General features: G+C 41.2%; 2 protein-coding genes across 4 annotated transcripts in view; one reads left to right on the forward strand and one right to left on the reverse strand.

The window, feature by feature from the left end:
* Positions 1 to 10,374, forward strand: part of ncoa4 (nuclear receptor coactivator 4) — a 46,522-nt gene extending 36,148 nt beyond the window's left edge. For 2 of the 3 annotated variants that reach the window (XM_063070713.1, XM_063070712.1), the window contains exons 10-12: positions 608 to 694; positions 4,947 to 5,035; positions 9,163 to 10,374. In XM_063070713.1, coding sequence (XP_062926783.1) covers positions 608 to 694; positions 4,947 to 5,000 — 141 coding nt within the window. In that variant the 3' untranslated portion in view covers positions 5,001 to 5,035; positions 9,163 to 10,374. The remainder of the gene's footprint in view (positions 1 to 607; positions 695 to 4,946; positions 5,036 to 9,162) is intronic. The other variant, XM_063070714.1, reaches the window with a different exon arrangement.
* Positions 10,375 to 10,511: 137 nt separating this feature from the next.
* Positions 10,512 to 26,106, reverse strand: part of LOC134358470 (mitochondrial import inner membrane translocase subunit Tim23-like) — a 61,109-nt gene continuing 45,514 nt past the window's right edge. The window contains exons 6-7 of the mRNA XM_063070715.1: positions 17,743 to 17,853; positions 10,512 to 14,241 (exon numbers count right to left, since the gene is read on the reverse strand). Of these exons, the coding sequence (XP_062926785.1) occupies positions 14,126 to 14,241; positions 17,743 to 17,853 (227 nt within the window). The 3' untranslated portion in view covers positions 10,512 to 14,125. The remainder of the gene's footprint in view (positions 14,242 to 17,742; positions 17,854 to 26,106) is intronic.

The raw sequence follows: 26,106 nt of genomic DNA on the forward strand, positions 1-26,106 counted from the left end.
AAGAGGTTTCCCAATAAGTTGTGCCAGTTCTGCTCTTGGACCTTTATCCATATACTTCTTGATACTGAACATGGGATGGCACTGAATTGATTTGTACAGTACTGTGGAATCATTGCACATAGTGATATCTTCATTTTCATGTATTGCTAGGGACAGTGTCACAGTGTGAGGATAGCTTACTACTTGGATTGACACTGATTTATGTGTTGCTGCTCCTTGATATCTACCTGTAAAGTTTGTCAATGCCTTCTGTCTCTCAAATCTTTTGTCAGCTGCCCCCTTGGAGCTGTAGAGAAATTTTAGATTAGACAAAACTTCCTTTAAAAATGTGGATTTCTTTGAAAATAAAATAATCTTTAGCCTATGTTTGATTTATTAAAGTGTTAGAGCTCTGATAAATTTATGCATGTGGGGAAGAAATTGAAGTTATGTTTTCCAATAATTATCTTTTGATGGTGCATGGTTTTTATTGTAATTGAAAGGTGTTGGATTTAGTGTAGCTAAATACAATTTTCTTAGAGCACAGTCTTTGTCATTTAAATTATATAAATTTTTCATTGCATTCTGATTTGTGTTATCTGATTTTTTTTTTTCTCTTTGCATTCAGGATCAATCTAAATTGTTTGAAGATTTGTTTTCACCCTTTAAGGAGCCTTTTGATCCAGAGAAATGGCTCTATGAAGGTTCTCACCAGGTCAGTAGGAATTAAATTGAACAATGATGAAAAAAATTCTGTGGTATATAAACCAGAACCATAACTCATTTGCTACATGCTCAGTATTGATTTCTGCTGCACAATCTTAGGTGGACACGGAAACTAATCAGCCTTTTGAGGCTGGATTGGTAGCAACTGACTACTGGACGCGTGTTATGCACAGAGACAGTGCTCTGATGATTTATTCCACACTATCGTTTTGCTTGGAAATTGTGATTATTAGAACCAGGATGATACATGAACTTGTGATACAGAGCACTCAGCAATTAAATTTAATGATGAGATGGCCTTGGGTGTACTGATCTGTACATGTTCAGCATGTAACAATAGTCAAAAGTTTCCTAAAAGAAATCCACATGTTAAGGGAAGTTTTGTCTAATCGAAAACTTCTCTGCAGTTCCAAAGGGGCAGCTTTGAGAGACACAAAGCATCAACAATAGTCAATAGTCCTGCCGAAGCACGTCTACCTGAAACGTCGACTTCTTTTTTCTATAGATGCTGCCTGGCCTGCTGAGTTCCTCCAGCATTTTGTGTGTGTTGCTTGGATTTCCAATGTCTGCAGATTTTGTCATGTTTGTGATTGGATTACTACACTGTGAAGTCTCTTCCAGGGATGACTACCCTGAAGAAGTTTAATTCTTCCATTTGGGAGTTCAATGAAACCCCCTCTCACTGCTCCCTGCTGCTCTCCTGTCCTACCGAAAGGTCTTGGCCCGAAACGTTGACTGTATTTTTTTTCCATTGATGCTGCCTGGCCTGCTGAGTTCCTCCGGCATTTTGTGTGTGTGTTTCAATAGTTCCTTTTAATATCAGAGAAATTATTACACTATATATTCTTCGCTGACATCCCTGTAAACAAGAGTGCACCAAAGTATGAGTGACAGTAGAAATGTTAAAACCCAAACACCCCCCCAACTCTCCCCTCTCCCACTTACTTCAGCAAAAAAAGCATCAGCATTTTCCACCCACCAAGCAAGCAGTAGCAAAACCCTCAAGAAAGACCATGATCTTGCAGTACGACAAAAAATAATTATTCACCCCGACAGTTCAATATATCACAGGCTCTGTCCCCAATGAAGGGACAGAGAGGTGTCACCCTTTCAGAGCGAGGAGACATAACAAAACAACTCGCTGATTTGTGATGAGAAAGTCTGCCGCATCTCCAGCTCGTTTATCACTTGGCTTCTTTGCTCGTAGGCTTTGTCCCCTAAATTGTATTGAATGCTTGAGGTGATACATTTGGTTGGCGACAATGATGAGAGAATATATAATATGGGAGGATATTAAGTGATCTGTGGAATAGAAGAACTGTGTTTGTTCACAGATCCCCTTACCAATTGTTATTGATGCACCATAGAAAGCATTCTGTCTGGGTGCATAACAGTTTGGTATGGCAGTTGCTCTGCATGTGATTGCAGGCAACTGTGAAGAGTTGTGTGCACAGGTCAGCATTAGAAAAACCAGATTCTCCTCTACGGACTCTGTATGTCTATACTCACTGCCTCAGTAAAGCAGCCAGCATAATCAAATAACCCTTTCACCTTGCACGTTATCTCTCCTCCCTTCTTGTGTGAAGGAGGAGATAGAAAAGCCTGAAAGCAAGTACCACCAGGCTGAAGGACAGCTTCTATCCCATCAACTTCAGCTGCTGAGTGGACCTCTAGTAGGATAAGATGGACTCTCGGCTTCACGGTCTACCTCTTCATGATCATTCACTTTATTGTTTACTTGTACTGCACATTTTTGGTGGCTTTTACACCTGCGTTGTTATTGTTTTACTCTAGCTCAATGCACTATGTAATGATTTGTTATGTATAAAGTTTGCAAGACGTGACAATAACAAATGAATGGTTGCAGAATAGGTGAATAGCTGGTCACAAATGCAAAAGGGTCTGCCATATTATCAGAAGTTCCCTACTTCAGATTTTATCCAATTTATTTTGGAAATATACAGTTAAGAACACAAGAAATAGGAGTAGGCCATCTGGCCCATCAAGCCTGCTCTGCCATTCAATAAGATCATGGCTGATATGGCCATGGACTCATCCCCATCTATCTGCCTTTTCCCCATAACCTTTCATTCCCCTGTTATGCAAAAATCTATCCAACCTTGTCTTAAATCTATTTACTTGAGTTGCAAGTAAAAGTTTGTGAATCCTTTGAAATTACCTGGTTTTCTGCATTAATTACTCATAAAATGTCATTTGATCTTAATCTAAGTCACAATAATAGACAAAACAATCTGTAAACTAATACCACACAAACAATTGTACTTTTCATGTCTTTATTAAACACATTGTTTAATTTTTCACAGTCCAGGCTGGAAAAAAGTATGTGAACCCTTGTGTTTAATAACTGGAAGAACCTCCTTTAACAATAGCCTCCACCAAGTGCTTCCTTTAGATGTTCATCAGACTTGCACAATGGGAAGGAGGAATTTTAAACCATTACTCCATATAAAACTGTTCCAGTTCGTCAAAATTTCTAGGATACCTTGCATGAACAGCCCTCTTCAAGTTATGCCACATCTTCTCAGTTGGGTTAAGGTCTGGACTCTGACATGACCATTTGAAAACACAAATTTTCCTCCTCTTAAACTATTCCATTTTTGATTTACTCTTGTGTTTTGGATCATTGTCTTGTTGCACCATTCAACTTCTATTAAGCTTTAGGTGATGGACTGCTACCTTGACAATCTTCAGTAAAATGTCTTGATACAATTTTGAATTCATTTTTCCCTCAACGATTGCAAACTGTCCAGGCCCTGAGGCAGCAAAGCTGCACCAAACCATGATGTTCATTCCACCATGCTTCACAGTTGGGATGAGGTTATGTTGTTGGTGTGCAGTGTCCTTTTCCTTCCGAATATAGTGGTGTACATTTCTGCCACAAAGCTCAACTTTTGTCTTGTCTTTCCACCGAACATTGTCCCAGAAGTGTTGTGCAACATCCAGGTGGTCTTTTGCAAACTTGAAACACGCAGCAATGTTTTTTTGGAGAGCAGTGATTTCCTCCACTGTGTCCTTCTATGAACACCATTCTTGTTCAGTGTTTTTCTTATAGTGGACACATGAACAGAGACTTTAGCCGGTCTTTTGCTGTTATCCTGGGGTTCTTTTTCACCTCTTTCAGCATTGCATGTTGTGCTCTTGGTGTGATCTTTGCAAGGTGCCCACTCCTTGGGAGAGTAGCACCAATACTGAATTTCCTCCAGTTGTAGACAATTTTGCTTACTGTGAACTGATAAACACTCAGTTCTTTAGAAATGCTTTTGTAATCTGTTCCAACTTCATGCGGCTTTATAATTCTTCTATGGTCCTCTGAAAGTTTTGATCGAGGTACGGTGCACGTAAACAGATCTTTCTTGAGAAGAGCAGGCTGTCAGTAATCTATCTTTGTGTCTTTTTTTTTGTATAGGGCAGGGCACCCTTACAACCCACACCTCCAATCTTATTTCACTGATTGGAACACCTGACTCCCAGGTAGTTTTTGTAGAAGACATTACCCCAGAGGTTCATGTATGTTTTTGAACCTAGACTATGATATTTAAATGGTGTATCAGTTCTCAAGAGAAGAAGTACAATTGTATGTGTATTACTAGTTTAGGTAGATTTTGTCTATAATTGTGACTTGGATGGAGATCAGGCAAAAATTTATGAGTAATTAATGCAGAAAACCCAGCTAAATGCAAAGGGTTGACAAGACTTTTTCTTGCAACTGGATGTAACACCAATTAGGCTACAGCTCGAGTACAGCATATTAAAATAAGTGTATAATTGTTCTAGCATGACTGCAGAGAATGTTGAATATTCAAGAAAATGTTGCAAGAAAATTTTAGCTATAAAGAAAAATAGGGTGGCTGGGATCATTTTATATAACAAGGGGTCAGTCAAAAAGGGATCTAATTGAGGTATAAAACTGAGTGATCTAGATCAAATAAGTAGGAAGGACTCTTCTACTAGCTGATGGGACACAACTTTAAAGTAACTGATAGAATTAAAGAGGATACTAGGGAAGTATTTCAGGTATTGCCTGAAAGGGTGATAGTGTTAGAAGTTCTCATATTAAAGAGGATAGTTTTGGTGGAAGAGCTGTCATCTCTAGGCTGTGGCCTTGGTTCTAGAAGGTGACATTTTCTTGACCAGCATAGATGTGAAGGGCCACAAGGCCTTTTGTATTGTAAATTTTCAAAGATGTAGTGAGTTACCTAATGATCTCTGTCCACATGCAGATTGAACAAGACCCAAAGGGAGCTCATACTCCAGAGCTTAGTGGAGTATGTTGATTGTGAGAAATGACCAGACATGGACCCTCTGTTAGGTTGGTATTTTCCCGTATTGCTTCTCTGTAATATAACCTAGAGCAGAAGTTACAGAACTTTTGAGTTAATGCTATGATGGGATGCCCTAAGCACCAGAGTTCCTGGGTTTGAAGTAGAATTAAGACTACCTATTTATTTATTTCATTGAAATGGGATGTCTATTTTGAGTTATTTTCCACAGACTTGGTCTTCTCATGGTATAGTTTACCCCATTGGCTGGAGTTGATTTCACACAGGAGTCTTCATTCCTCTTGCTGGTTCATATCCAGTCAAACACTGGAAGGGGAAAAGTAATGCAATGGGAAGAAGTTCATACCCTTGTCTAATCAGTGTTTAAATCAGAACCTCAGTTTCTGGGAATATGGGAGCTGCAGATTTGTTGCTGGAGGGACTTTGAGTGACATTTAGCATCAGTGGAGGCACAGAATGGCTGACATTTCTGGTTGAGACACTGCATCAGGACCAGGTGTGTAGAAGAAAGATAAACGTTTTTCAGGAGTGAGGGAAGAGCAAAATGGAGGCCAGCAGGTGACAAAGAGCGGTTCCCTATCACCAGCCTCTGTCTCACATCTCTGTACTGGCTACCTTCCCTCCATGTGCTGTCCTGTTAGAGGGTCTTGATGCCTAATGTGGACTATCACTTTGCCTCCACAGATGCTGTCTGACCCACTGATTGTTTTTTGCTCAATTTTTTTTAATAACATAGAAACATAGAAAATAGGTGCAGGAGTAGGCCATTCGGCCCTTCGAGCCTACACCGCCATTTATTATGATCATGGCTGATCATCCAACTCAGAACCCTGCCCCAGCCTTCCCTCCATACCCCCTGATCCCCGTAGCCACAAGGGCCATATCTAACTCCCTCTTAAGTATAGCCAATGAACTGGCCTCAACTGTTTCCTGTGGCAGAGAATTCCACAGATTCACCACTCTGTGTGTGAAGAAGTTTTTCCTAATCTCGGTCCTAAAAGGCTTCCCCTTTATCCTCAAACTGTGACCCCTTGTTCTGGACTTCCCCAACATCGGGAACAATCTTCCTGCATCTAGCCTGTCCAATCCCTTTAGGATTTTATACGTTTCAATTAGATCCCCCCTCAATCTTCTAAATTCCAACGAGTACAAGCCCAGTTCATCCAGTCTTTCTTCATATGAAAGTCCTGCCATCCCACGAATCAATCTGGTGAACCTTCTTTGTACTCCCTCTATGGCAAGGATATCTTTCCTCAGATTAGGGGACCAAAACTGCACACAATACTCCAGGCGTGGTCTCACCAAGGCCTTGTACAACTGCAGTAGTACCTCCCTGCTCCTGTACTCGAATCCTCTCGCTATAAATGCCAGCATACCATTCGCCTTTTTCACCGCCTGCTGTACCTGCATGCCCACTTTCAATGACTGGTGTATAATGACACCCAGGTCTCGTTGCACCTCCCCTTTTCCTAATCAGCCACCATTCAGATAATAATCTGTTTTCCTATTTTTGCCACCAAAGTGGATAACTTCACATTTATCCACATTAAATTGCATATGCCATGAATTTGCCCACTCACCCAACCTATCCAAGTCACTCTGCATCCTCTTAGCATCCTCCTCACAGCTAACACTGCCACCCAGCTTCGTGTCATCCGCAAACTTGGAGATGCTGCATTTAATTCCCTCATCCAAGTCATTAATATATATTGTAAACAACTGGGGTCCCAGCACTGAGCCTTGCGGTACCCCACTAGTCACCGTCTGCCATTCTGAAAAGGTCCCGTTTATTCCCACTCTTTGCTTCCTGTCTGCTAACCAATTCTCCATCCATATCAATACCTTACCCCCAATACCGTGTGCTTTAAGTTTGCACACTAATCTCCCGTGTGGGACCTTGTCAAAAGCCTTTTGAAAATCCAAATATACCACATCCACTGGTTCTCCCCTATCCACTCTACTAGTTACATCCTCAAAAAATTCCATGAGATTCGTCAGACATGATTTTCCTTTCACAAATCCATGCTGACTTTGTCCGATGATTTCACCGCTTTCCAAATGTGCTGTTATCACATCTTTGATAACTGACTCCAGCAGTTTCCCCACCACCGACGTTAGGCTAACCGGTCTATAATTCCCCGGTTTCTCTCTCCTTCCTTTTTTAAAAAGTGGGGTTACATTAGCCACCCTCCAATCCTCAGGAACTAGTCCAGAATCTAACGAGTCTTGAAAAATTATCACTAATGCATCCCCTATTTCTTGGGCTACTTCCTTAAGCACTCTAGGATGCAGACCATCTGGCCCTGGGGATTTATCTGCCTTCAATCCCTTCAATTTACCTAACACCACTTCCCTACTAACATGTATTTCGCTCAGTTCCTCCATCTCACTGGACCCTCTGTCCCCTACTATTTCTGGAAGATTATTTATGTCCTCCTTAGTGAAGACAGAACCAAAGTAATTACTCAATTGGTCTGCCATGTCCTTGCTCCCCATAATCAATTCACCTGTTTCTGTAGGGGACCTACATTTGTCTTTACCTGTCTTTTCCTTTTTACATATCTATAAAAGCTTTTACAGTCAGTTTTTATGTTCCCTGCCAGTTTTCTCTCAGAATCTTTTTTTCCCCTTCCTAATTAAGCCCTTTGTCCTCCTCTGCTGAACTCTGAATTTCTCCCAGTCCTCAGGTGAGCCGCTTTCTCTGGCTAATTTGTATGCTTCTTCTTTGGAATTGATACTGTCCCTAATTTCTCTTGTCAGCCACGGGTGCACTACCTTCCTTGATTTATTCTTTTGCCAAACTGGGATGAACAATTGTTGTAGTTCATCCATGCAACCTTTAAATGCTTGCCATTGCATATCCACAGTCAATCCTTTAAGTGTCATTTGCCAGTCTATCTTAGCTAATTCACGTCTCATACCTTCAAGGTTACCCCTCTTTAAGTTCAGAACCTTTGTTTCTGAATTAACTATGTCACTCTCCATCTTAATGAAGAATTCCACCATATTATGGTCACTCTTACCCAAGAGGCCTCTCACGACAAGATTGCTAATTAACCCTTCCTCATTGCTCAAAACCCAGTCCAGAATAGCCTGCTCTCTAGTTGGTTCCTCGACATGTTGGTTCAAAAAACCATCCCGCATACATTCCAAGAAATCCTCTTCCTCAGCACCTTTACCAATTTGGTAAAGGCTATCAATAAATGGTGGTCTTCAAAGTGAAAATTTAGACTGTTTCAAATTGTGCCATCTGTAAAAAAAACTCTTAGCATGTCCCCACCCACTTAAATCCGCTCCCATGATATCCATTTATTGATTGATCAAATTAGTGGTAGTGATCATTCATACTTATTTGGTTTGCTATTTTATGTCAGGCTGTTGGTCACTGACCAAACTCTGGATTTTGAAGACCACCTCTCTGTTAGTTATCTGGAGTTGCCAAATATGCAGCTTTTCCTGAGACTTTTAATTCGGCGTTCTGCTGAAGGTGTATTTTTCTCTTTCTGATGTTCAGATGCAGCTGTTGCAATTGGTCAGAGTTGATCTCCCCCAAAGTAACGTTGGAAAATGGACACCTTCATTTTTGTATCTGCTGTACAAGCCCTTGTAGCTAGTACAAGCCCTTAAACCGTTTATTTCCAATTATCCTTAATTGTTGGTCAGTGGACTAGAATATGATACTCTGTTTTTTTGTACAAGGTTTTTTTGTTGATGTGTTTTAGCTGATTTTCTGTTCTTTCATTGACTGCTCTTGGAGATCTTCTGCTAGCCATGTTCAGTTTTTTAGGTATGTGTTTTTCTTGTGAGTGCTGTTTATCTGATGCAATGTGCCTGTGAGGCTGCTCTTTCTTTGCACCTGTGCATACTTGTACTTGTGAATATGACAAACTTGACCTTGACTTTAAAGCTTGAATGATAGTTGATTGACATCATTGGAGTAAACAATGATTAGATTGTTCGTTCTGTCCCAATCTGTTCGTTTTGTCACAAGCTTCAACTGGTTCCAGCAAATGTTCCAAATGTGTAGTGCTGCAATATGGTATTGATTGACTTAAAAGTTACAGGAGAAAGAGGAATTGGAGATTGGTGAATGTTTTCTGTCCTGTAAAAATTAATGTTCAGCTGATAATTTTATCTATCTTCTCTCTTTTTGTAGCTTTGAATCATCCATGCTACAGATGAATTGATTGACCGGCCTTTATTCTGGAGTGACATCAGGCACATTTATCACCTCAGATTCTGCTGAATTAATTCTTTGCTTCTGCCTTGAAGACCATTTTTGTGTTCAGATCCTTTGTGTGTGAGTTGTACTGTGAAACTCTGTAGCCTCAACATGTTTGGGAAGTCTATGTAATTGGGATTCCTTCATTCCCACCCCTCCTCTCCACAAAATGACCATTTTCATTCTAGGCATTGTGCAACTGGTCTAATAGCTAAAATCCTCCAGAACAGGATTCATAATGCTTAGTGAGGTGAACGAAGCTCATGAGACTTGCCCTGTATTGGAGGATTTCTAATTGATTTAGTTAGCACTACTGCTAATTACACTGTTGGAAAAGGTGGTGATGAATTATATTGACACAGTAATCTCTGCTGTTATAAACCAATACCTCATTGCCTTGTGTTGGGCATTAGAGTTGATGCAGTAAGTGCTTGCAGCAGAGAGCATAGTGCACCAGTTTCTGTGTCGGCAGGCTCAGTTCACATTTCACTAAGCCACTTCTGTAGTGGATTTAACATACTTTGTGGTCTTTATCTGTCATGCAATATAGTAACCCAGTCCAGTGATAGACTTTAAATTACTGCAGTACAATCTGAGCTCAGCACAAATGAATACACCATTTCTTCTGAGATTGGTGTATTTGTGTTCAAGGTGTGTTACTTGCCTTTGGTGAATGTTAAGTCTTCTCAGACAGTTTATTTGCAGCAGATATTCGCATTAGAAGATGAAATATATTGGATCTGTTGTTTTGACATTTCTAGTTAAATGCGTAGAGTCTTGAAGGAGGGTCTTGGCCCAAAAAGTTGACTGTTCATTTCCATAGTTGCTGCCTGACCTGCTGAGTTCCTGCAGCATTTTGTGTGTAAATGGTTCAGTTTTATTTCCTTATTTAAAGAAAATTGGGTTCTTTAGTAAGTTGCAAAACCAGTCTAATCCAGGATGACCAGTTACCGTAGTGGAATGTGCACAAGTGAAGAACACGGTAATCTGTCCCATTTCACTAGTTTTGCCAACAACAAATCCACTTAATCCATAACAAAATATTTGGTGCTAGCCAGTACTAATTTGGCACAAAAGGAATCAAGAACTTGATTCCATCAGTTGTACCCATGGGGGGGGGGGGGGGCGGGGAAGAGAAAGAGAAAATCCTCTGTCTAGTATAGTTGGAATTAACCACTTACTGTATTGGCTTTGTCCGTCACCCTCACAGAATGGTCATGATCTGACTACACGCCAGGTATTTAAGTTGTACTTGACAACTCCAATTCAGTGTGTGGCCTCCTTCAGTCTCTTCTAGGTGCTGTTTGATCCTGAAGATTAGGTCAGGACTCTTGATAATGGGGCTGAAAAATGCTCTGGGTGGATCTGTCAATATGTTGTAGGGCTAAAGAGTGGGTGGGCCTGGCAGTGACTGGCAGGTGACAGAAGACACAATACTGCTGCCTTGCCACAGGCTGGTGGAATGTAAACCCATTTAAGAAATTTAAAAACAGGTTAGGAAATACCAGATTGCCATCGAGGACGTGTACACAACTGGCCTTGTGAAAAAATTGCCATCAGTGGGCATGTTCTCTGTACAGCTTTGTAAACTTACTCAGTTTTTAATTGAATAGAATCCATCCCAATTTCAATATAATGATCAACATTTGCTTTTACCTTTTCCCACATCTGCTCACCTTGTGTTTCAGCTTAAATTGTATAAAGATCTGGGCATTGTCAAGTCCTTAAACTTGGTGACTTTCAGGATTGTGCAAGCCCTTCTGGTCTCACAGGACTTTAGTATTAACTGTTGCAATCAGTTTCATTACTGCTTTTGTGTAATCAAAATAAATAAACTACACTAAACTAAGTTACATCTATTCTTCCCTTTCTATTGCAAATATACCTTGACATTGCTTCAGCAATCATATTTATAGGTTTTGTTTTGAAGTATAATCATCTCAATAAAATGCTGTAGCAAAACTACGCGCCTTCATGCCTTTTATATACTGTACACATCGATTTTAAACTAGGCTCAGATGATATTGTACGAGATGAAACCTCTGCCAGTGGGCTATGCTTTGGATCTGACGGGGGTGTTAAATGTGATTTTAAACACGAGTGCTCCATTCTTTTTTTTTAAGTTTTTGCTGGGTGCCTGTCACCATTTGTGAGGGTCTTGACTCTCCCCACAATTTTGACTACTCAGTTTTACCCCTGCCTCTTGTAGCTGATATCAATCATGGCTGATTTTTTAATCTGTCAACCCCATTCTCCTGTCTTGTCCCCGAAATGTTTACCAACCAAGAACCTATCACTCTCTACCTTAAATGCACCCAATGACAGCCTCTGCAGCTCTCTGGCTATGAATTCCAGATTCACTATCTTCTGACAGTTTATTCTAAGGCTGTGCTTATGGATCCTAGACACTCTACTAATGGCAGATGAGGGCTGAACTTGTTAGTGGTTGTTGCAAATACATTTAACCCTGACAGGTTAGTAGGACTGCTGCTCAATCCTTCAATAACTACCACAATTGAGAGGTCAATGACATCTTTACAAAGGGCAGCTTTCATTATTGTGTCACTTCATTTGTGCTGTGGTATAAATCTGGCTGTTATAAACTGAGCATCCATGAGGTATGCAAGCCATCAGTGGCAGCAACAATTGAATTGCATTGCATGGTTCTGAATATCCCTCATTTTGTCACTAGACCAATTCTGGGTCAATAAAGTATATAGAAGGCTACATCCACCAGACATAGTAAAAGCGAGATGCTAACCTGACAACTGCAAGATCTTCACATGCTCCACAATCCCACAGATACATTACATCAGTGTTTTGCAGTATACCATGTCAATTTAAGTCATTGGGCTTCAAAAGCATTTCTATTGTCTATAAGCACTCATAACGATGTGGAAGGAGGTGTAATATTTTGCTAAGATTAGAACATGAGAAACTGCTTCATATAGAAAGCAATGATATGGAACTTTATATGTCAAGGTGACTTGGAGGGAAAAAAATCTTTTGAAAGAGAGCTGAGTAGTTATGCAAGGGAATGGAGCAGGAAGATCTAAATCAGATTGCTCAACAAGGACTCAGCATACTCTGCTGCAGTAAGTCTATTAAACATTAGCAATCGTCTTCACAGAATTTGTGGGTGAATGCTAAAGAAGTCTGAGGGCGTAAAAAAAAGATTCTCAGAAGAAATTCTGCAGTCTTCTGGTTATAAGAAATTGAAGACAGTGCAAGATTAAGGAACTACCTCAATAGAAACATCCTTTATGCCCAGTTCCACTTCTTAAGACCATAACAGATCTTTTACCTTGGCTTCACATTTCTGTATTAAACCTTGATTCCCTTATTACTGGAAAAAAAAACTGCGATGTTTTGTCTTTGCATATGCCATACTCTCAAAGCAATTTAAAAGGCGCTTTTACATGATTAAAACTGAGTTAAATAGTTCTTTAAGCTCCAAGCGTTTGTGTAAATGTTAAAAATAAAATAAACATCATTTATTAACACAATAAATAGCTTTTCTTTATTTTGTTCTGTGCTTGCCATACAGTTTGTGACGAGATTCCTCCAATAGAATACATTTGTTTAAAAAAATACAATAGAACAGTTAAAAGGGTGGTGGCTTCAACCCAAATAACTCAGGTAATAGAGGAACAGTTCACAAGTTATTTTTCCAGCAGAGTCCCTATGGCCCTTTTCCTGGATTTCTCCAACATTTTACAAGTGATTAACAGATCGATGACAAGCTTCCCTCTTTGATACTCATTCTGAACAACTTTATTTTCAGGCACCTTAGTTTTCCCATTCCATTTCAGGCTACAATTTTATTTTCTTCACAACTATTGCTCTAAGATTTTTCCAAAGCATGTCCATGTACATAATTAGCAAGTATTTATATAGCTTTATTGCATGGGAAGTATATCAATATAACAAATGGTATGTGGTTTGCTTTGTTGGGACAAAATTGTTGAATCTGAAGCGATTGCAAATTAGACCAGAAGGTGGGGACCAGCACGTCACCTCGACATTCCCACAAAAAAATTTATGCGCATGGAACTTTTTTTTTTAAACTAGGCACAACTTGGGCAAAGTTGGGCTGCATAATAAAGTAAGGAATTTAGCTAATCCATTTTCAGAGTGTGCTGCACAATACAGGAAGTGAGAGAAAACCATCTGATCAGCTGTCTTGCCATAAGTATGTTAAATCACTTGAATAAAAATCTAATTTGCTTTTTGGGGAATCAGCAGAACAGTTAGTGAACAATCAGCGCAAATCCACAAGGTTGCTGCTCTTAGGTCAGACACACTGAGTAAAGGTATGAATGTTGTCAGATGGGATGATTATACTCTGTCCCACTGCAGAAGCTGAGATACCCATTAAGAAAAAGGTACCTCAATAACATGAGTTTGGACATTATTACAAAGCTGGATATTGAGAACAGTTAAGAGGAACATAATGAAATAGCCTGAAGATACCCCAGGTGTGGAGGTTCTGATCCAATGTCTGATTGTATCACTACTCAACACTAGTGCAGTCTGCAGTTTCTGCTGATGGAGGGTTTGATTAGTTAATAAATTATCCCACTGCTCATGACCCAAAAGTTATTCTACTTTGATCCATTCTATTTGGGATTGCTGCCAATCTGAGAGCTATGCCTGAGGGAGTTTGTTACTTCTGCAGACTCTGCTCGCCTCAGTGTCACGGTAAGACTGGGACCAATTAACCAAAAGAACAATACAATTCACTCACAATGTGAGTGCCTTCCATGTCAAATCTCAAAAAAAAAGGATAAAGTGGCATTTAATGCATATTTTTTTAAAAGATCAAGTCATTTACTGTACTTATTTCCTATTCAGATGTCTATCTTGGCTCTTCCCACAGAATTCCCATAGTGCAGTCTCAGAGGGAATGTCGCACAGATACACCCTTTATATGGTCCCAGTTGTTATAGAGAGCATAGAGTCCAGTCAGAGTGAAGCCGATAAATCCTCCCCGTGCAGCTCCACGAAGTCCAGCTGGGTAAAAATACAAGAATACAAGGAGAAAAGAAAGTTACGTTGCATGCTAACCACAGAAGATCTTCTAGTGCAGAGGTTCCCAACTTGGGGTCCACAGAGCACCTTACTTAATGGTATTAGTCCATGGCATAAAAAAAGGTTGGGAACCCCTGTTCTAGTGTTTTTTCTGATACAGGAGCTCTTCAGCAAAACTATAGAGAGGCAGATCAATAATGTCACCTGTAACAGTGAGCAGAATTTGTGAAGAAAGGAACCTACAAACCCCAACACCAACCCTCATTCTCTGTAAGGGATAGACATTTGTCAGGAGAATTACAGCTAGTTTGTTTGCAAGTGGGCTGAATTGACGAACTAGATCTCCCTAGATACACTTTAAGACAACAAAAATTAAAATTATGCAAAGTACTCTAAAGCCCTTTCAAACTCAATGAATGAGGGCATTGCACTGTGGATGCATAGAAATAGACTAAGCAGGTTCTGTCATTCTGTTTGAATTACTGCAGTGTAGTCACACTGATACGCAACGAGTGAAAACAGTCAAGCAGGGTCTGGTTGAACAGTTTTACTGTTTCAATCCCCGCGTGCTTAAGTGTCCGCTCCCAGCATCTCCCGCACTTTGTGGGGCTGAAGTGACGTCGGCTTCCGGGCCAAGGTCTGCCCCACACTCAGCCTCTCGGTTGCCGCTGGCTGGGGACTCGCCCACGACTGCTGGAACCGGTTCGCTTGCCGCGTGGGCGAGCCGCCACAGCAGCTTTTTTTTTAAACCTAATTTCCTACCATATGTCTTCATACAATCTGTTTCAGAGGTAAGTGAATCAGGAGAATCCTTACGCTTCCCCTCAGTCTTTGGACTGGACAAAATTAACCATTGTTACAAATAGTTTACATTTAGGAATAGTCTAAATGGACTATACAAGAGGTCTGCCCTCACCCTTTTAACACAAATCTGAAACATAGAATATTATTTAATTTTATTAACCTAAATTTAGTCTGACAAATTATAATAACCCAAATATTTCCAATTACTAAGACTACTGCTAGGCATGCCCATAATTCAGTACCCCAGAGTTCTTTCACCACACCCAGCATAAACTGAGCTGAGAATGCAATGCACTTTATTCATCTTTAAAGCAGCAAGGCAAGAGGGCTTCTGACATACTTAGCTGCACTGCATTTCCAAGCCACAAAGGCGAAATGATTGGGAAGACACTCCAATGCAGCATTTTTACAAAATTAAATGAAATGGTAAGATAATTCTTGCGTTTGGGTCAGGGTCAACATTCAGTAGGAAGGATGGTGCCAGGCCAGTGACTCAGCCCTCAGAATCTGAAGAAGGTCACAGAACATCTGCCTGCAAAGATCTGAGGCAAGGGCAGGATATGAGGTTCTCTAAACCGTTTGCTTCAATACACATCGCCAAATGTGTTCAGTAGCAAACCACAACAATACAAAAGTAAACAGGAACAAAGACATTTGCACAATTCACAAGAGCACATCATTCCACAGCATTTCAAAGATAGGCACAGAAGGCTATGGGATACAAATTAAGACTTCAGATTTACCTTTTGTTTAATTCTTCTCATATTGCTAAGTAAATATTTGCAGAGGGAATACATTTAAATATTACAAGTTCATATAATACACTCAGTGAACTAAAGTGTCAAGACAGAGGTTATACTGTAGAAATAAAAATCTGATGGAAGTCAGCACCTGTGGTGTTAATGTGGGTCTCCAGTGAAGCTGACCATTTAACAGTGAAGTTGACCATCACAGAATTGGGCCCAAAGTCAAAGTTAAAAAATACATCCCATCCAGCCGAGCATACCATGAAACAAAGTCGTCCATATTAACACCAGATTTGAAGGCAACTTGCAACACTCCCTGTTTATACTCAACAACTGAATTGAACACATGGTATATCACCAGAACAGAGCAATGCTCTGCACCACCATCACAAACTTTGCTGAATGAAGAGCTCTGTGAATTGAATTTGAAAGTTTGTATGACAGGCAATGTGGCTGTTAAAGGGGCCCATTTCTTTAGGTGTAGATCTTGATAATAGAAACCTTACACTCTGCCCTCTTCAAGTAATTTAAATCAGAAATAAATGACGGCCTAGAACCAATCAATCCTTGCAGCCTGTTTAGTGTCTCCCATGAACTAGGAAGGCAGAAACATCAAGTCACCTCAGTAGCAGACAATCATCCAGTGGGCTGCTGGATGGTTTTTGTTGGAGCTGCATCTTTGTGGGCACCTAATGTGTGTGCTGTTTTAAACCGATCTCACCACAATGTGGATTTCAAAACCAAGTTTTGCAGTTGTACGACATATCCCAGGGTTACTGCTGGCCTTTGACTTTATCAGGGAGACTTCAGTGCCTAGTGGAGTGCCCAAAGAACCAGTTCTTGGCATGCAGTTTTATTCCACAACAGCTATGCATCTCTGAAATGCAGCCCTGTGAGTTTTGGGACCCTTTTCCGAAGCATACTTTACTGTCATGATAGTAAACCTCAAAAATAGTAAACCACTACCAGAAACTTCTCCTTCGTGAAAAGGATCTTCTTGTAAATTAATGAAATTCCTTAAAAAAACCCACCAATTCATGTAGAAATTAGACCTTGATCACTCTGATTGATCCAGTGCAAGTTCTGCTTGTTTTTAGAGCAGCGCACAATAATTAGCTTTAGTTATGTTAATGCACATGGAATACTGAATTCTGAATTGATAACTTTTAATTGGAATAATGATTTAAGTTTTGTGCAATTAACAAAAATATTTATATAATTTTACAATGATGATTTCTAAAGTTACTTTCCAAAACAAAAATGAACCCTAGAGATCTCAAAACAAGTACACAAATACACCCACTGGCCACATTATTAGGTACACTTGCTCATTAATCCAAATATCTAATCAGCCAATCATGTGGCAACAAGTTAATACATAAAAGCATACAGACATGGTCAAGAGGTTCAGACCAAACACCAGAATATGGAAGATGTGTGATCTAGGTGACTTTGTTGGTATCAGCTGGAATAGTTTGAGCATCTCAGAAACTGCTGATCTGGGATTTTCACTCACAACAGTCTCTAGTTTATGGAGAAGAGTGTGAAAGACAAAAAGAAAACATCCACTGAGCTGCAGTTCTGTGGGTGAAAACACCGTCTTAATGAAAGGTCAGAGGAGAATGACTAGACAGATTCAAAATGATAGGAAGGAGACAGTAACTCAAATAACCATGTGTTACAACAGTGGTGTGCAGAAGAGCATCTCTGAACGCACATGTTGAACCTTGAGGTGGATGGGTGACAACAGCAGGTCCATGAACATAGGACATACCTAATAAAGTGGCCACAGTGTAAATGAACAATGGACAATTCTTACAGAAGAGCTGTTTCAATTCAGTGATAAATTTGAAGCAGTAGCTAACCAGACAACACACCAGTGGGCAAGCAGAATTCTAGATTAATGAAAGCTTAAATCCTATTTGTCATTTACCTGTAGATTTGTATAGTAAGCCAGTTAAGGTCCCCGCTGCCACTGTATTCAGGTCATCCTCTGCACCTCGAACCTTTTCAATCACAACACCAAATGTGCTGTACAAGAGAGCTGCATAAATAATTCAGTGTAAGTGATGTATAGACATAGATGCTCATGAGGCCTGGAGAAATGCAGACATCAATTGACTGACAGGCAATACAAACATGAAGCAGTACAAAGCTACTGTACCTCTGCAAAATGACCTGGGGCTAAGGCTACGTCCACACTACACTGGATAATTTTGAAAATGCTGGTTTCGAGTAAAAACAACAGGCGTCCACACTAGGCGTTTTCCAAAATATCTCTGTCCACATTAAAACGGATATTTGAGCAAATCTACTCCTACTGGGCATGCGCAGACACATCTACAGAAAACAAGTGAAGAGGAAACTGTATAATATTTACGTTTCCGCAGCAGCGTTGTGCTATTTCCATTAGTCAAAAACTAGAGTACCAACAACAACAGCAAAAGAAAGTTTTCAACAATGTCTTGAATACAAAGAAAACCTCCGCTGGAAAAAGCAGACCGGACTTCTTCGTTTAGACAGACAATGGAGTCCAGCTGTTTCTGCGCGGTACAAACGACTACAAAGTTAGTAAAGCAGTGGAGAATGTGGAGATGATTAACTCCAAACAAGCTATTAATGTAGACAATAAAGTAAACAACACACGCATGAAGCCATCCTCTACCCAAGATCAATAAGGGAGTAGAATCTTCTGCCACCAGACCTGTGCAGTATTTCTGACATTAATATTTTTAAAGATAGACTCAATCAAATCAATTTAGGGGATCAAGTCAAAAAAGCTCACTTTACAATTTAACTCTCACACCGTTCACACCGACTGCACGTTATAACAGCCATCCAGCAGTACCAAGCAGAAGCAGAAAAAGCATTGTTGTTGTGGTGTTGTCATGACAGCGCTTTTAAATATCTCCGTTTACCCCGTCCACACTGCAATGTGCAACAATCGTTTCCAAATTTACACACTCTGGAGAGTGTTTTAGAAAAGCTCCATTTCTGGGGGATGAAAACGCCGTTTCAATGTGGACGGAGGGTCAAAACGAAGAGAAAAGGCTTTGTTTTCAAAATTATCCGGCGTAGTGTGGACGTAGCCTAAATAACAATTCAGAGACTTGATCTAGTAACTTCATGGAATATTCCTTCTCCAGTATGGAATTGCTTTACAGCCTAGAACACCTATTGTCAGTCTGAGAATTCAAATTTAAAATCAGATTATATCTGAAAGTGGCAGCTTTCGTCCTTACAACTAATTACACAGCCAAAGTTCACTGATAACCCTTAGGAAAACTAACCCTAGCATTCTACTAATCTGCCTTGTATGCATTTCCCAGACATACACAGAACATAGAGCATTACACCTCAGTACATGCCCTTGGGGCCACGATGTCATGCCAAACTTTGAACCTACTCTAAGATCAATCTAATCCTTCCCCGCTATATAGCCCTCCATTTTTCTGTCATCCATATACCTATTGAAGAGCATCTTAAATGCCCCTATTACCACCATCCTGGCAGCGTGTCCCACACACTCATCTCTCTTAAAAAAAACATACCCCTTACATCCCCCCACCCCCCAAAACTTTCCTCCAATCTTCTTCTTCATGTGCCTTGCACGTTACACGCTTGGGCACTCATGGCTCTCCACATCGAACGATCCCTGGCAGTAACAATGATATCTCGCACACCTAGATCTGTTAGTTCTTTCACAGTGTCCATATATTTTCTTCTTTGCCTTCCTCTACTGCGTTTCCCAGGCATACGGCCTTGTAATGTAAGGCATTCTATTTCTCCCTTTCTGATGACGAGGCCCAGGAATTTAAGTCTCCTCTCATTTAATGTTCTCATTAAAGATCTTTTTGTATGGGCACGTTGGAGCACTGTCTCATTAGTTACCCTATCTCTATATGATATTTTCAGCATTCTTCCAAGAAACCACATTTCTGCTGCTTCAAGTTTCTTTGGAGTTCTGGTGTTATAGTTTATGTTTCGGAAGCATACAGCAAGATTGACCAGATATAACATTTTAGTAGCCTAAGCCTCGATGTCATAGAAATGTGTGCGTTGGTAAAAATGGGTTTCTACCAATGGCAATGACAATTCTTCTTTGTATTCCTACTTTACATCTAGCATCTTGTGATATAAAACTACCAAGGTAATTAAAGCTGGTCTTTTGTTCAATCTCTTGGTTACCGATGTACAACTGGCAGTTGGGAGTATCCTGCTGTTCTGATATTACCATACATCTGGTTATGTTCTCTTTTTTAAACAGTTGATGGTTAGACCAAAATCTGCACTTGTTTGTATTACTTTGTCTAGGAGGATTTGTAGGTCTTCTGCAGCACTTGCTATTAGGGTGGTATCGTCTGCATATCTTATATTGTTGATGTTAACACCTCCAATTTTTATCCCATCTAGGTCTTCTATTTCTCTGAGAATCATTTCACTCTAGATATTAAATAATTCCGGTAAGGCAGCGCAACCCTGTCTAACTCCTCTTTGAATTTTAGTCCAACTGCTTACATTATCATCAATTTTTACTGCCGCCCTTTGGTTCCAATATAAATTTTGAAGCAATTGTTTGCCCCTTCTGTCAATGTTTAGTTTAGTGAGAATTTGAAATAATTTTTCATGTTGCACTTTGACAAATGCTTTAGTGAAATCAATAAAACATAAAGACATCATTTTGATATTCAATTACCCTTTCTGAAAGCACTTGTATGAAAATTGCGTCCGTAGTTCCTCTATCCTCAATAAAGCCATATTGCAGTTTAGAAGTTTCTGGTCTTAACTTGTTTTTAATTCGACTCAGAACAATTCTCAACAAAATCTTTATTATGTGACTCATTAGACTGATTGTTCTATAATTTTCGCAGTCAATAGTTCCAGGAATTTTTGGCAGAGTTATAAATACTGATTTCAAGAGGTCATCAGGCAATACACCAGACCCATATATACCATTAAACAGTTCAAAAAGAATATCTATGCCCAGATCTATAGATTCAGGATCAGTTCCTGTGGATTGGAGGGTGGCTAATGTTGTCCATCTCTTCAAGAAGGGAGGAAGAGAGAAAACAGGGAATTATAGACCAGTTAGCCTGACGTCGGTGGTGGGAAAGATGCTGGAATCAATTATAAAAGATGAAATTACGACACATCTGGATAGCAGTAACAGGATCGGTCCGAGTCAGCATGGATTTACGAAGGGGAAATCATGCTTGGCTAATCTTCTGGAATTTTTTGAGGATGTAACTATGAAAATGGACAAGGCAGAGCCAGTGGATGTAGTGTACCTGGACTTTCAGAAAGCCTTTGATAAAGTCCCACATAGGAGATTAGTGGGCAAAATTAGGGCACATGGTATTGGGGGCAGAGTACTGACATGGATTGAAAATTGGCTGGCTGACAGAAAACAAAGAGTAGCGATTAACGGGTCCCTTTCGGAATGGCAGGCGGTGACCAGTGGGGTACCGCAGGGTTCAGTGCTGGGACTGCAGCTGTTTACAATACATATTAATGATTTAGATGAGGGAATTAAAAGTAACATTAGCAAATTTGCCGATGACACAAAGCTGGGTGGCAGTGTGAATTGTGAGGAGGATGTTATGAGAATGCAGGGTGACTTGGACAAGCTGGGTGAGTGGGCAGATGCATGGCAGATGCAGTTTAATGTGGATAAATGTGAGGTTATCCACCTTGGTGGTAAGAACAGGAAGGCAGATTATTATCTAAATGGAGTCAAGTTTGGAAAAGGGGAAGTACAATGAAATCTAGGTGTTCTTGTACATCAGTCACTGAAAGCAAGCATGCAAGTACAGCAGGCAGTGAAGAAAGCTAATGGCATGCTGGCCTTCATAACAAGGGGAATTGAGTACAAGAGCAAAGAGGTTCTTCTGCAGTTGTACAGGGCCCTGGTGAGACCACACCCGGAGTACTGTGTGCAGTTTTGGTCTCTAAATTTGAGGAAGGACATTCTTGCTATTGAGGGAGTGCAGCGTAGGTTCACAAGGTTAATTCCCGGGATGGCGGGACTGTCATATGTTGAAAGACTGGAGCGACTGGGCTTGTATACTCTGGAAATTAGAAGGCTGAGAGGGGATCTTATTGAAACATATCAGATTATTAAGGGATTGGACACGCTGGAGGCAGGAAGCATGTTTCCACTGATGGTTGAGTCCAGAACCAGAGGCCACAGTTTAAGAATAAGGGGTAGGCCATTTAGAAAGGAGTTGAGGAAAAACGTTTTCACCCAGAGAGTGGTGGATATATGGAATGCTCTGCTTCAGAAGGCCGTGGAGGCCAAGTCTCTGGATGCTTTCGAGAAAGAGATGGATAGCGCTCTTAAAGATAGTGGAATCAAAGGTTGTGAGGATAAGGCAGGAACTGGATACTGATTGTGGATGGCGGTGCTGGCTCGAAGGGCCAAATGGCCTACTCCTGCACCTATTGTCTATTATCTTCGAGGGTTTGTATCATTTCCACTGAAATGGGGAATATTTGGTGCCAGAAAAATATCCAGACCAATGGTGGTGGTGGTGTCACCTAAAATCACTGAAGTCTTCGGCAGCAGGGAGATGGATTCCAAGCTTTGGTGGAGGATTGTCTTTTCCTCCAATAACCATAAAATTGTGCCCCCTCATATTAGCCTTTTCCACCCTGGGGTGCAGTGGGGTAGGTGGGGGGAGGAAACACTTGCTATCCACTTAATCAATGTCTCTTTATTTTGTGAACAACCATCAAATCATCTCTCATCCTCCTTAATTCAAAGGAGAAAAGCTCAAGCTCACTCAACTTCTCCTCATAAGACATGATCTCTAATCTACACAGCATCCTGGTAAATCTCCTCTTCACCATGTCCAAGGCTTCTGTATCCTTCCTACAAGGCGATCAGAACTGAACACAATATTCTAAGTGTGGCCTAACCAGGGTTTTATAGAGCTGTGACATTACCTCAAGGCTCCTGGACTCATCCTCCTGACTAATGAAAGCCAACACACCATATGCCTTCTTAACAATGAGCATGGCAACTTTGAAGATCTATGGATGTGGATCCCAAGATCCCTCTGGTCCTTCACATTGCTAAGAATCCTGCCATTAAAACTCGTATTCTGCCTTTAAATTCAACCTTCCAAAAAGTAAATTACCTCACACTTTTCCAGGTTGAACCCCACTTCTCAGCCCAGCTGTGTGTCCCGTCAATATCCTGTCGTAAACTTTGACAACCTTCTACATTATCCACAACTCCACCATCCTTCATGACATCTACAACCTGACTAGCCCACCCTTTCATTTCCTCATCCATGTCATTTATCAAAATCACAAAGAGCAGGGAGTCCCAAAAAGGATCCCCGCTGAACACTGCTGGTCACCAAACTCGGACACAATACACTCCAACTACATCCACCCTCTACCTTCTATGGGCAAACCAATTCTGAATCCACAATCAAGATTCCCTGGATCCCATGCTTCCAAACTTTCTAAATGAGCCTCCCATGGGGAATCTATCAACTGCCTTACGAAAACCTTCATCAATGTGCTTTACCACATCCTCAAAGAATTCAATCAGTTTCATGACCTGCCTCTCACAAAGCCATGATGATTAACCCTAATCAGACTATGCTTCTCTAAACATTTGTAAATCCTGTCTCTAAGAGTCTCTCCAATAATTTGCCCAGCACTAAAGTAAGACTCACTGGTTTTTACTAGAGTAGTGTTATCCCTACTTCCTTCCTCGAATGAACGAATAACATTTGCCACCCCCAATCATCTGATTCTACTACTGTGGCCAGTGTGGACAATTTCCTCCCTCATTTCCTATAGAAACATGGGTTCATCCTGTCTGACCCCAGAAAGGAAGAAACAATGTAGAAAAAACTTGTAGTAGAAGTTCTGCAAAATTGTAGTTAAATTAGTCCTGTGGGAAAAAAATAAGTATTTTTCTTCAAAATAGTTCAGACTCCAAGCAGGAAGGCTGTGAGTGGAACAGCTAAGGATTTCCGGAGCAAAGGCATTTTACTACTCGGGGTAAAAGAGAGGCAAGGCGGCACAGACGCGTGACGTCAACCAATAGAGCGGGAAAAGTTTAAAAATACCTCCATATCCAGCGGGCAGCGGAGTGAGAGGTAGTAGAGTGGCAGGGCTTTGGCTCAAGGGGCTCAGGTGGTAACGAGGCAAGGTAGGTTTACCTGTGTTAATTGCGGAAAGGAAGTATGTGTCTGAGGCCAATTAACTGTGCTCGGTGTCAGATGTGGCAAGTCATGGAGTCTCTCAGCCTGCCGGACGGCCATATCTGCACTTGGTGTGTTGAGCTGCAGCTCCTAAGGGACCGCATTAGGGAACTGGAGATGCAGCTTGATGACTTTTACCCGGTCAGGGACAGCGAGGAGGTGATAGAAAGGAGTAATAGGCAAGTGGTCACACCGGGGCCACGGGAGACAGACAAGTGGGTTAACAGTCAGGAGAGGGAAGGGGAAGAGTCAGGTAACTAGAGAGTACCCCTGTGGCTGTACCCCTTGACAATAAGTACCCCTGTTTGAGTACTGTTGGGGGGACAGCCTACCTGGGGGAAGCAACAGTGATCGTGCCTCTGGCATAGAGTCCGGCCCTGTGGCTCAGAACGGTAGGGAAAGGAAGAGGAAGGCAGTAGTGATAGGGGACTATAGTTAGGGGGTTTGACAGGCGATTCTGTGGACTCAGGAAAGAAACTTGGATGGTAGTTTGCTTCCCAGGTGCCAGGGTCTGGGATGTTTCAGATCGTGTCCAAAATATCCTGCAATGGGAGGGAGAACAGCCAGAGGTCGTGGTACATATTGACATAGGCAGGAAAAGGGAAGAGGTCCTGAAAAAAGACTACAGGGAGTTAGGAAGGAAGTTGAGAAGCAGGACCGCAAAGGTAGTAATCTCAGGATTACTGTTTGTGCCATGCGACAGTGAGTATAGGAATAGAATGAGGTGGAGGATAAATGCGTGGTTGAGGGATTGGAGCAGGAGGCAGGGATTCAGATTTCTGGATCATTGGGACCTCTTTTGGGGCAGGTGTGACCTGTACAAAAAGGACGGGTTGCACTTGAATCCCAGGGGGGCCAATTTCCTGGTGGGGAGGTTTGCTAAGGCTACTGGGGAGAGTTTAAACTAGAATTGTTGGGGGGTGGTAACCAAACTAAAGAGACTGGGGAAGAGGAGGTTGGCTCACAAATAGAGAAAGCTTAGAGGGAGGATAGGCAGGTGATAGAGAAGGGACGCGCTCAGACGGACAGTCTGAGATGTGTCTATTTTAACGCAAGGAGTATTGTGAACAAAGCAGATGAGCTTAGAGCGTGGATCAGTACTAGGAGATATGATGTGGTGGCCATTACTGAGACTTGGATGGCTCAGGGACAGGAATGGTTACTTCAAGTGCCAGGTTTTAGATGTTTCAGGAAGGACCGGGAGTGAGGAAAAAGAGGTGGGGGCGTGGCACTGTTGATCAGAGATAGTGTCACGGCTGCAGAAAAGGTGGACGTCATGGAGGGATTGTCTACGGAGTCTCTGTGGATGGAGGTTAGGAACAGAAAGGGGTCAATAATTTTACCGGGTATTTTTTATATGCTGCCCAATAGTAACAGGGATATCGAGGAGCAGGTAGGGAAACAGATCCTGGAAAGGTGTAATAATAACAACAGAGTTGGCATGATGGGAGATTTTAATTTCCAAATATCGATTGGCATCTCCCTAGAGCAAGGGATTTAGATGGGGTGGGGTTTGTTAGGTGTGTTCAGGAAGGTTTCTTGACACAATATGTAGATAAGCCTACAAGAGGAGACCCCGGCTGGGGCGGGGTCGAAGCGCTCGGCAGAGATGGTGCTCGGTGCTGGAGGGCTGGTCGGAGACTCGATGTTTTCAGACGGACTCAGAGTCGGCTGTGGTCGGGTGCTGCATCAGCAAGTTTGCGGTGCTGGAGGTTCATGGCAGGGAGAGTTTCTCCCTTCTACCGTCTGCGTGAGATGATGGGCTATCGGGACTTTGAGACTTTTTTTTACCGTGACCATGGTCTGCTCTTTATCAAATTATGGTATTGCTTTGCACTGTTGTAACTATGTTATAATTATGTGGTTTTTGTTAGTTTTAGTCCTGGTCTGTCCTGTGTTATCATACTGGAGGAACATTGTACCATTTCTTAATGCATGCATTTCTAAATAACAATAAATGAGGACTGAGTGTCCTCATAATCTAATCTAATTCTATCTCCTTTACAATAGCATTGGAGAGAGATAGGAATAGACAAGTTAGAAAGGTGTTTAATTGGAGTAATTGGAATTATGAG

Source organism: Mobula hypostoma, chromosome 18 (genome assembly GCF_963921235.1).
Source record: "Mobula hypostoma chromosome 18, sMobHyp1.1, whole genome shotgun sequence".
Taxonomy (NCBI): Eukaryota; Metazoa; Chordata; class Chondrichthyes; order Myliobatiformes; family Myliobatidae; genus Mobula; species Mobula hypostoma.